The 12587-nt window shown below is 39.8% G+C and overlaps 2 protein-coding genes across 2 annotated transcripts in view; both read right to left on the reverse strand.

Moving 5' to 3' along the window:
* iars1 (isoleucyl-tRNA synthetase 1) overlaps positions 1 to 12587 on the reverse strand; it is a 51924-nt gene that overhangs the window by 33974 nt on the left and 5363 nt on the right. Inside the window, exons 8-13 of the mRNA XM_034135028.1 lie at positions 11483 to 11570; positions 10858 to 10918; positions 10527 to 10622; positions 7382 to 7504; positions 1767 to 1858; positions 583 to 681 (exon numbers count right to left, since the gene is read on the reverse strand). Coding sequence (XP_033990919.1) covers positions 583 to 681; positions 1767 to 1858; positions 7382 to 7504; positions 10527 to 10622; positions 10858 to 10918; positions 11483 to 11570 — 559 coding nt within the window. The remainder of the gene's footprint in view (positions 1 to 582; positions 682 to 1766; positions 1859 to 7381; positions 7505 to 10526; positions 10623 to 10857; positions 10919 to 11482; positions 11571 to 12587) is intronic.
* Positions 5334 to 6532, reverse strand: LOC117486535 (vimentin-like). The gene has a single exon (XM_034135029.1). The coding sequence runs from the start codon at positions 6530 to 6532 to the stop codon at positions 5396 to 5398; it is 1137 nt and encodes a 378-aa protein (XP_033990920.1). The 3' UTR covers positions 5334 to 5395.

A 12587-nucleotide genomic window follows, 5' to 3' on the forward strand; every position in this document is an offset into this window, starting at 1 on the left:
GGCAGAAATAAATGCCACATTCTACATTACAAAAGCACAATAACATACTGTATTGTACAGTAATGTGTACCATACAACACTTGTATCCCTCAGAAAAGGAATATGGCCTTTAAAGTAATGTGTGCGTTAGTGCAGGTCTCCGTGTTCATGAGTGCGTCTCCAGCTTCCTGGCGGCTAGTCATTCATCTCAGTTTGACAGTCCCATTACCAGAGGCAGTTACTGTGGCTCAGGAAAGAGCACTGGGAGCACCAGGGGTAATACCATTTAGCAAAGCCATCCTGCTGACACTCTCTTTTGCACCACATTCTGCCTTTACAATTAGCATCATGCTAATGTTTTCAAGTACAGATCAGTCCCATGTGTATCATAATAAAAATGCTATAATTAGGGTTTTTTTTAACACCATTTAATAAGAAATACAGATTTTTTGTATTAAAACTATGCCCAGTAATAGAGAGCTCTCCTGCAGAGACATAAAACCTGCAGAGTCATGACTGTTTTTGTGTGGGAACTTAACAACTTGTTATTTTTAGATCACTTGATGCTAAGCTAAGCAGCCAAGCTAACTATCCCCAGCTTACCAGTAGCATTTGTCGTTGTTGGCCAGTAGTTTGTCCACCATGTGTTCCACTCGCACAAACCAGCTTGGGACGGCTTTGTAAATCAGGGGCGTGTCAGACCTAAAAAAAAAAGCATAAACACATTTCATAAAAGATCAGCTACAAAATAAGGACTTTAAAAAAAAAATGAAAATTGCCTTTTTCATTCGGCTAGTCAGTCCACCGTCTTGGACTGACATATCTGTATCATTTAACAATTGGGCTTTTATAGTGCAAGCCATCAAGTCAAAAGTGTAATTCGTCCAGAAGTTTGATTTATCACCAATAATCTGCAAAAACAATGACATTCACATCAGTCTCAATCATCGTCATAGAGTATGAGCATAGCTGTGGACTCCATCTTGAGAAAAAAAGTTTTTATTTCTCAACCACAGAAAAACTGTGGAAATTATAAGCAAAGTGATATTAAGTTGAATGTGCACCTAATGTACATAAGGTCAGTCATTTACAAATTAAATTGTAAATCTCACTTTGTATGAACCTAATTCTATTAACTTGTTTGACTCTTTACTGCTTCATGTCTTATTAGCATTGTTCTTTTCAGCTCCACCACTTATTAGTGGTTTAGAGAACATCATTTTCAAGTTCAGTCCAAACCAAGCTCCCTCCTCTACCGTACAGGGGCCGAGTGTTTAATAACACAACCGTTTCATCTCAACGAGCCAGTGTCTCCTTGTGGCTTAGAAAGAGTATTTCTGCACATTTGCTGGGTTAATTAATCCTGCCCAGGTCAGTCTGCAGCCGCTTCAAGTGAGACAGTGATTTAGTCTGCTCAATACTATGTGTGTATGTGTATGCGTGTAGGTCTGCATGTGGCTGTTAGTTACAATGTGATAATGTGGGACCTTGAGGTTGCATGTGAAATGATTCTGAGTAGAGACCACAAAACCTCTAATGACATCCTGCACTAATGCTCCAGAGGGAAAAATGAACACAGAAGAAGCCCAACCTCTGCTCTGACACTGAACTGCCTTTAACACAAAATTAGCTTGCCTGTATTGAAGTAGAAAAAAATACCATATTTAATTTGTACAGGCCAAACATCTGCTCTTATTTGTGTTTAAAAGGGTCTACAGTGGACGACTGAAACAAAGCTGCTAATGTGACACAGCGTTCAGATTTTACAGTTTGACTCTTTGTCTCACCTCCAGCAGAAGGGGTAACTATGTTTGAAGCTGCTGGCATTGATCAGGCGACCATTCTCCTTCAGCCACTTGATGATATTCTTGTCAGCATCCTGTAAAAAATAAACAAAACATTAGACATGACTTAAAAATGCAGCTTTAAAAAGTAATGAAATACAAGCGTAAGTTCCCAAGTAGTTAGGGTGTGGGCATTAGTGTGCAGTGACGCACCTCCAACTACACCAGACTGCCATTTCATAATGTGTAAAGTGAAAGCAAAGAAGGAGGTGAACATCATGGGAAAATACCATTAAATTGGAAAAAAGGAGATTAATAAATTGAAGTTACTTTCTTTATTTATATATTTATTTATATATATATATATATATATATATATATATATATATATATATATATATATATATATATATATATATATATATATATATATATATATATATATATATACATACATACACACACACATTATTATTACGGGAGATGTGCGGAGTGGCGCAGTGGGCTGTGCGTTGATCATCAGATCAAGGCGGCGTTGGGGAACACCAGTTTGAAACCCGCCTCCGCTGCGTCTGTAAAGCCGTTGTGTCCTTGGGCAAGACACTTCACCTGAATTTGCTTCTGTGGGTATTGTCCACAGTACATGACCGTTACATGTGTGTAATGTGTATTTGTAAAGCGCTTTGAGCATCTGGAAAAGCGCTATAATAAATGTAAGGAATTATTATTATTTATTATTATTATTAGGGCTGTCAAGTTAACGCGTTAATAACGCATCTGTATTTGTCCTCGGCCCGCCCCGTAGTTTCAGAGCCCAAAGGCTTGACGTTGTTGTTGTTGTTGTTAGTTGGATGCTGGGAGACTCTAGCGAGAGATATGGATACAAAAAAGGTGTTTTAAACCGCAAGCCAAGCACACAGCTGATGCTGACAGCCCCGCTCCTGCCGCTCGCTTGCGGCAGACCACGCTTGAAAGTTTGCCAGGGAGACGCCTGGACAACAACAGCGATAGCTAAATGGGTGGCTACAGCTTAACATTGTGGAGGACGAGGGGCTGCGTTAGATAACGTGTCGACTGCACATCACAAAGCATTATTTTGACCCTAGGTGGGAACTTCAGTCTCATGCTTTGACTGAAGATGAAGACAGAGGAGCGGATTTCGCCGACAACTGTAAACAGGCTTGTCTGTTTGAGAAACTGGCTCAGTGCAAAGAAGTAGACAGGGTTGGGAGAGAGTGTAAGAGAGAGAGAGAGGTTCCAGGTTGTTGTGTTGAGAATATTCAGGAGAATATTTGTCATTGTTCCAATGATAATAAACAAACATTTGCATAAAGCATATTTGTCCACTCATGTTGATAAGAGTATTAAAAACTTGAAAAATATTCCTCTAAGGTACATTTAGAACAGATAAAAAATGTGCGATTAATTTGCGATTAATCGCAATTAACTATGGACATCATGCGATCAATCGCGATCAAATATTTTAATCGACTGACAGCCCTAATATATATATATATATATATATATATATATATATATATATATATATTATTGTTAGATTCTGAGATTGTGAATTCAAAATGTGTAGAAACACAACTACAGGTGTACATATTCCTAGTTATAATAAAAAAATGTATTATTATTTTTGTTCAGTACAGACCAGTGGTTTCCCTGCTCAAGAGCAACCTATAGCAAAATGTTTGTTACGGTTTGCCAATTGGTAAAAAAAGTATTATTTACTTCTTGCCCTACAGAGAATCACTGGCAGTTTGTTTCACTAAACAAAGTTAGAGTTAAGGAGAAAACATTTGACTCCCTTTCTATTACTAGCCTGAATGTTTAGATTTGTATTCATTTTTCCCTTTAGGAAGGAAAGCTCAGGATCCTTAAAAGCCCTCTGGCTTTATACTTCCCTTTACGAAATAAAGAAGGTGAATTTGCAGCAAAGGTCAGTCTGCTCATTCAGGTCTGATATATACCATCTGAGATGTAGGGAGAAATTGGCCATTTTGTCATCCAGCTCATTGTTTATGACAAACAATCTAATAAGCAATCAGCCCTGTGCCTTTTCATCCCCCTCTAACGAAGCTCACAGTACCATTCACAGGAAGCTCATAAATATGACTTTTCACGAGAGGTATGGAGAACGTTGGTCGTGACTTCTTTGTAGATCGAGGGCTTTTAAAGTTTCTCAGCCAGGAGTAAATGTTGTTATGCCCTGACCCAGGCTCATTAAAACATGAAAGACCACCTGTGATGTGGAGATTCGTTGGACCTTTGCCTACAACCAAATGAGAACATTTCACCACCTGGCCAATTGAGATTAAACAAGAGTTACTTGATATATTTACTAGACTATTCACACATGTGTGACTCTTTTTGTGACAAAGTATAATTACACACAGCATAGTTTCTGCTTCTCTTTTAATAATGTGAACCTACCCAGTTAAAGTAGCAGACCCAGCGTGCAACCTAAGGCTAGATTCACACAGCCATTTTATTCCTGAGCAAATTATTTCTTATTTGAGGGATAAAGCTAACGACAAAATACTAAAATAATTGTAATTAATTGAGCCTGACTCAGTAAAACAAGGCTTTTTAGTAGATGTAGTGTTTTTTGGGTTAAAATAAAGTAGGATACACTGAGGAAAAGGATAGAGAGTTGATGGGAAATAAAGCAAGAGAAGGAGTAGACCAGTAAGAAGAGATTCATCATAAAGGGTACAACAGGTAACTCACAAGAGAAATAAATAAGGCCAATGCAATATTTTGTATGCACTCACTTCAATCTTTATTAGGCAACAGTTGGTCAGAATTAGTTTAAATGGTCAATAATTGTTTGTCTAAACAGTTGGAATAATCAGGATGTGGAGTTAAGACCAGGCAAAACACTGATGTAATCAGGTCTGCTTTAAATGGGTTGAGATGTGGTACATCACAGCAGGACAAGAGAGTTTTTTGTAAAGGAGGTAGGATCATTAAGTTGGATCAAGAGAAGCACTGGTGGCTAAAAGATGTTAGAAAGGAGGTGAAGGACGTATAACAGTAGGGTTGATTTGACAGAAAAAAGAAAGGTGAATTCAACCAGTGTGTTGTAGGAAAAAGGAATAACTAAGAAGGCCTAAGGGCCATGAAACGGGAACATGGTTGACAAGGTAGAGATGGTTAGTAAAGAAGAAGGACAAGAGAGTTGTTTTTAAGAAAATGATGTAAACATTTAAATAACGAAGGACTGGGAGGCACTTGTAGGCAAGCAGACTATGATCACACACTTACTGATTCAATTCAACATTTTGAAAAAGCCACATTCAGTCTTTTTAAATGTATGTCTGCAAGCCAGCACCTCAGTAGAGTAGTGATACTTCTTCCCTCCGTTCTTTGAAAAACATCTTGCCAATTTTAAAATATGAATCATAGTCCTCGTCTGTTGGATCGAGGTGTCGAATTGGCACTTGTAGTTAGACATTTCAAATGACACCCAGTTCTTTGCGTGGAGAGGGCAAGGTTAGAGAAGAAGGGAAGGATGGGGAAGAATATTTTTAACAAGTATGAGCTGATTGCTCCTCTCCACAATGCTCTGCTGGTCTTCGCTGTTGCTGCTTTTGACTTGCGGATCCTCTCGTCACGAATATTTAGACATCTTTGGCAATTCCAAGCCTGGTTTCCTCTCCTTCCAGCAGCTTCCTGTAGGTGGCGATCTCCACATCCAGCTTGAGCTTAATGTGCAGCAGTTCCTGGTAGTCATGGAGATACTTGGTCATCTCGAGTTTGGTTTCGCAGAGCTGGGTCTCCAACTGAGCAATGACACCCTCGAGGGTCTCCGCCTTATCCATGTGGGACATCTCCATATCCTCCAGCTGCTGCTCCATGGCTGAGTTACGAGCCTTCAGCCCATCAATCTGGTTCTGCAGCTCTGTCACTTGGTTGTGGAAGGTCGTTATCTCGTCTTTCATGGTCTTCGTGTGTTCCTCGTGTTTGCCAGCGTGCTCCTTGAGGGTGTTAAACTTGCCCTTGTACCACTTCTCAGCTTCCTGGACGTTTCGGGCAGCGACTGATTCTATCTCTGCACGCATGTTGCGCAGATAAGCAGCCAGGTCGGGCCGGTCGCCATCCAGATCTGCGGTAATCTTTGAGTCCTCGATCTGCTTCATGAGGTCAGCCACCTCTTCATCGTGCAGCTTCTTGAGGAACTCTATCTCGGCCACCAATTGCTCTATGCGCTTCTCCAGCTCAGCCTTCTGTAGTGTGGCGCCGTCAACATCCTGGCGGAACTCCCTCAGGATCATCTCTGCCTCTTCCTTGAGTGCTAGCTCTTCCTCCAGCTTTAGTCTCCATACTTCAACCTCTTCCTCAATGTAGCCTCGTTCAATATCAGCCGCTCCCTTCTCATTAGTCAGGGCCTCGATCAGATCACGCACCTCTTTAAACTTGAGCTCGTATTCCTCTCCGATGCCTGTGTGGCCTCCCTTGTAGCGGCTCTGCAGTGCGGCTAACTCGGCTTGAAGAGCACCATTTCTCTGCTCGAGCGCCTGGACCTTCCCGATGTATCCCGCAAACTTGACATTGAGTTCCTGCATTTCCTCTTTCTCGTTGGCATGTTGCTGGTGTATCTCTGTGCCCAACTCAACGGCAGTGCTGCGATTACCGGCGCGTCCGCGGCTGTCATAGGAGGATCCACGGCACCGGGAAGGTGACGGGCTCTGGACCCTTACTTTGCTGCTGGAGCCTTTGACCTGCAGGCTCTTCTGGCTGTAAGAAGCAGCTCTCATGTTGTGCAAAATACTGGGTTTGTTTTTCAGTAATAACAGAAGAACAGCTGCTCTCTCGGCTTCTCTTTGCGTGGCTCAAGTCCCGACTGTGCCTCCCTCAGATCACCTCCGGGTTTTATGCGGCAATAAAGAATGTCTCAGACAGCAATGAAATTCACGCTCTGTTTTAACATATTTCAAAAGTGGATAATGACAGACTCTCAGAAGACTGTGGTTGCTTACTCTTTATTAGCTAACGCTGTACTGTTAGTGTCCAGGCGGGTGGAGTCCACTCCCTGGCCTTCTTCGCCAGGATGTGAAATAGTGATCACATCATGTATAACTGCTATTTTTCATTTACTATTCACTTAGGATGGTAATTAAGTTGGGTGTGACAGGGAGGGAACACAGTGCTCTGGTAAACAATGAATGTGCTTCGACAGCAGGTTTTGTACACAACTGTGTGACAATGACGATAATTCCTTTACCTCTCTCCACTTCAATGAACAAGTCATGCTCATAAAGAATAATTTACAATTACATTACAAACATAATTATTTCAGTGTCTTATCATGTCAAAACAATTTTAGAAAAAGCATTAAACCTAAAGCCGTGAAGAAAGGGCATGTTTTAGTACGCCAGAACGAAAGAGGAAAACATCATTATAGAAAGATGTATTTTCCAGATATCCACAGAGGAAATGGAGTAAAATAGGAGATTGGACGCCCAGCAAGCGGTAAATGAAATGCCGAATTACACCAGCTATCAATATTGTTGCGGGTTTTATCCCCACAGCGGCTTTTATCAGTGGTTGAAGGCGGAAATTTCTGCTTACCTAATCTACATGTAAATGTCTGATGTGTCACTCACTTTGACATACTGTCCCACGAAGTCAGTGACCTCTGAAGTGAAGCAGCCCGAGGAGTCCACAGGGCAGATCGGAGCCTGGTCCCTCGCGATGATCTTGTATTCAGTGCACACCCTGAAATCATCCTAGAGAGAAAAATACACAGATAAAGGGTTTAGTGGTTGAAAGCATTTCTACTTCCCATTCATCAGTAATACATATAAAAATGCATTAATATATAATACATTTTTTTTTTTCGATTAAGTAATTCCATAAGACAGAAGCTACTTCATTTTTACAAATGTTCCAAGGTAGAAAAAAACATCGGCAAACACTCGATTTGATGTGGCCATTCAAAGTAAGGTTGGTTGTTAAATAACACACTTTAAACCGTGGAGCAGTAAGATGAGAGTATGAACCAAGTATGTTTGATGTAATTACACTCAAAATGTTCTTGTTTTATATAAAAAAAACTGTTAATGGATTAGTAAATCATTCAGCAATTATGAAAACAAGTGTAAGTTGAGGCCCTTATTATAAAAACAAAAAAAGGCATAGACTGCAGCCTATTACTACATCTTGAAATTGTGACTGTAATTAAGTTGCATCGTCTTGTATTATCTATAAACATTGACACTGTATTCCAAGGTAAGGTTTTGTTTCACTGCTATTGTCCAAATAGATGCTGTGTAACTGTATATACAAATAACCAATTACATATCCCCTTAGGCAGCTCAGAGATATGTTATGACCTCATATCATACGCCTTGTTGAGCTACATACTTTGCCGTGTTGGAAGAAGCACCACTGGCATGTGACAGCTATGCATGAAAGGTCGGAGTCCTGTCCAGCTGTAAATGTATTTTGTATTCAAACACTCTGTCAAGATCCAAGATGGATGTTCCACAGGGTCATTTCACATCCAGTCATAACAACATAAAACTTGAAAAATGTGTTTTGGCAGCGCATTTCTCCTCACTGTATATCTTCAGAGCAAATGTATGCGTGTTTCAAATGTTCAACGACCAATCCATTTGAATGTGATCACTGGATAACAAAACTGTTACCAAATAGAACAAATTCTAACATTTAAATGCTAATGTATATGTGTGATGTTGATGTGAAGGGCTGCTTTACGTCCCCATAGGGACTGAGCTGCAGTTAAATAAGCAGAGTGCAGAAGAGGAAGCTAAGACAGAGAGACTGAGCGTTTATCCACAGCTGGCTACAGCCGCAGGGGCCTCAATCTGCCTTTGGCAAGGGCATCTAACCTATTAGAAATAACCCAATACCTCTGATAGCACTGTAACCAGGGTTTCCATTACCTGGTTATTACCCCTTCTTTAAGCAAGGAAGGTCTGTTACAGTCAGACTTATTTACATCCCTCCGGTCATCATTTCTCGTTCGGCTACATTGAACAGACATGGATTTTTCATGTGCTGCAGAATATATCTTTTTGCTCAGAGCACCTGTAGTGCACATACCGCTAGGGGTTGTGTGGGTCGTAGGAAAACAAGACAGTGAGCTTTTGTTTTGGGATTGTGTGGGACGGTTTTTGGACTCAGCACAGCGCTGTGAAGCTTTTTCACTTTTCACAGTTTGTGTAATATTAGTATATGAACATCTACAGCCTACAGCAGGCTGTACGAGCTGAGCAACTGCCACCTGGTCCTGGCAAAATGTCGAAACTCTTAAAATACAAAAGCAATTCAGCTATTTACCGTATTTTGATAGTTGAGTTAAAAAAAATTATAAATAAACACCACTTTATGTTTCAAATGTATGGTAGATGTGAAATATTCCAAGACTCATAAACCGGACTACACTGTACAAATACATGATGCAGGGTTCAATACAAATATCCCATAAAACTATCTTAAGCATCCACATAAATGTAACCGGGTTAGTTCACAAATAAACATTAAAAAAAGGCAAAGTAAACTAGAAGGAAGGTATTGAAGGACAAAACTCTAAAAAAAAAAAAAAAAACACGGATATAGAATTCAAGACCAGTGGGTCCTGATCATCCTAATTAATGAAATATGTTTGCCTTGAGCTTAAGCTTTGAACAACCAATTGTTTCTATCATTAATACAAATCCTATTGTTTCACATACATTTCAAGAACAAATGTAGTTTCTGGTTAAGTTTAGTCCTCTTTTAAAGTGATAGATATCAATGACTGCATGTGCTCATAGAAAGACAAAACAGGACTGGGTGCGTTTTTATAAGCATAAGATGCCGGGGAAGCTACCAACAGAGTTACACTTGAAAGAAGATGGCCTTGTTTTCCTCCAGAGTGTGCTCCATATAAGCATCTGCAAAACTGGATTAACAAGCCTTCTAGTAGCAACGTTTCAGAAGTGTTTCTCAATTTCATTCAGAATCACTCAGCGAAGTACATAGTAATTAAAAAGGAGGTGGGTGAGGCTCACCAGAGTCAGGTGGATCTCATGACAGTGACAGAGGGGAGCAGGATCAACAGCAGAGGCTGCAGTGTTTCCCAGAGGTTGACTGCTTTAACCAGTGACTGTCACTGTCATATTCATCTGACAATTTCTAAATCCACTTGAACCACTCTTCACATTGTCATAAATAAGACAAAACACCAAATACTTATTTGAAAGGAAAATGTGTCACTGGTTTGTCTGTTCCTTCACTTATTGCCTTCTTCAAAAACAGCACTCATCTTGTTAACCAATTATTCTAGTGCAGCTAAAAACTCAAAACTATACTGTTAGATAACATCCATTTTATATTATTATTTGACTGGTCTGGAAAACTTGTTGTCAAAAACACTTGTTAGTAATTTCCCTCCTCAGTTAGACATATTCATATCATATCATATATCAATCATACAAGCATACTTTTGTTAAACTGCAGTAGTGGTACTGAAACTATCAGCCAATAAAGTGCATTCTTACTACTATTGAGTAATGTATCAAGTCAAAATCTTAAGTATTTGCTAGTATGTGCCTCTAAAACATATTATTTCTGTTTCAAATCATTATAACTTCAATATCTTTGGGCCTTTTTGTTCACATAGAGAATTTCTATGGGGAATCTTGTTTATTTGTGATATCTTATAAACCAAGCGATCCATCTCTTGATCAAAATAAATAAATACATATATGCAGAGTGTGGGAGAACAAAAAAGAGGACACTCACAGCTCCAAAGTAAGGTGCCTGGTGGACCACTCCTGTGCCCTCTTCCTCCTTGACGTAGTTATCCAACACCACCTGAAACGCTCCTTGCTCTCCACACTGAAGAGGAACAAGGAAGAGGAGAATCAGACGAACAGCGGCGAGTGGTGAGGAAGAAATAGAGCCACAGATAGTGAGAGAAAGAAAGATTAAAAGACAGATGAAGAGAGAGTAAACTGAGATGCCAATTTGTGGTCAGACAGGTAATTAAAGTGAGACATAGGTCTGTCTTCATATTGTGGCAAACAATATATATCACATGCAGCAGGCAGGAACAAGAACACAAACTACTAACCTTGGCAAAGTACGGGAAAAGAGGCTTGTATTTTTTCCCTTTCAGCGTCTTGCCTTGGAATCTGATCACATCAACAAAACATATCATTGTTTCATTATCTGTCATTCACACTTTATTTCATCTAATCACTATTCAATCCCTCGTAAATCTGACTGTTCAGCTGTTCAAAATGTCTCTGATTGGAGGAGGCTGTTGCAGAATGAAAGGAAGTCTGTAGATACTACTTGAGATTAAGAAATGTACTGACAACTCATCTGCATGTTTTGAGGGTAATAAACCTAAATAACATAAAACTTAAAGGTTAATGTCTAAATCATGCTAGCATGGCGACGTCAGCAGGTATATTGTTTAACATGTATTAGTTTAAACTTTTAATGTGGTAACATTGGCAAAGTAGCCCCCACAAGCACAACCAATGGGTGATGGTAGTGTCATTAGTTAAGAAGGTATTTGCTCATAAACCACATTTTAATTTAACCTGATTGAACTGGATAAAACGTGAGGGGAGCATAAATGTGTCATAGCAATATATCAAACGATTTGTGTCACATTTCACACAGACCTAAAATTAAAAGTATTTAAGGTATTCATTCTTTATGTTTGCTATAGGTTTTTGTGTACTTACTTGTCCAGGATAGTGTACTCGCTCTCCGACTTAAACAGAGCTCCCAGCCTGGCTTCCATCAAAATGTAGGTCTTCTCTGTGGCGTTATCTGAGGAGAAAAATAACTGAGTTTTCACACTTTGCTGCCTGCCTGCGTTAAGGGGACAGAATTATCCCAAGGCTTCCTAAAAGAAACCCTAGCTTCTGTAACATGGACGCACACTGAACAATGACATGAAGACAAATTCAAATGCGCCGACGCGACGAGAATGAAAATCTTTAGTTTCACTGCTTTTAAAAATACATTAAAAGGTGTACTGCCCATTCGTCAAATAAAAATCTGCAAAAATAGAGCATTACTGAATTATTCTTGGTATCAACTTATGTTTACATTATTTTGAGCATATTAATTGTCTTTTTTAATGCAAACTGTGTTATATTTCTTGAGTGTTTTATTTATTTTTGCTGCATTGGCCTTTGTATATTTAGTGTTTCATGGAGCAGAAACTGTGTCTGTGTTTTTTCTTTTCTTTTTCCTTCTTTTCTTTCGAACCTCACAGATGTGTAATGAGGTGAGAAAAATAAATATTGATCGGTTTTTTTGTGAAGGGGGTGCGGGCCATTTTTCAAAGTCTGCCACCTAAATAGCCCCTGCAGAATGATTTATGTTTATTGAGCTGAATTTCATGTTTGATAAACAACAGCTCATCCTACCTGGTTCAAATCCAGGTATCTAATAGCCTCGCTACATGCACATCTGCTAAAGCTCAAGGTCAAGTCCTGCTTCATAATAATACAAGGAGACATAAAGTCAAGGTCAGGTAAAGACCCTCTCATGTCACCCAGCATGTGGGCTTATTGAAAAGTTGCCACCTCATGTAGGATAACGGTCTGACATTTTGGGAAACTGAACGCTACGGAAAAACTGGCCAAATGGGGATTTTAGGAGAAAAAAAAGAGAGGAAAAGTTGGGAACAGGGACAACTGTTGTGAAGAGGGCGAACACCAAAGGGCCTGAGACAGGGAGACACATTACAAGAGAGGAGGGGGCAGCATCAATAAAGGATGTTTCTTCCCCTCAGTGGTGTGACAAATGACTGCACAGCTCAGACCTGCTGCTGCTGAC

The sequence above is a fragment of the Trematomus bernacchii genome, unplaced genomic scaffold (genome assembly GCF_902827165.1).
Source record: "Trematomus bernacchii unplaced genomic scaffold, fTreBer1.1, whole genome shotgun sequence".
Classification (NCBI taxonomy): Eukaryota; Metazoa; Chordata; class Actinopteri; order Perciformes; family Nototheniidae; genus Trematomus; species Trematomus bernacchii.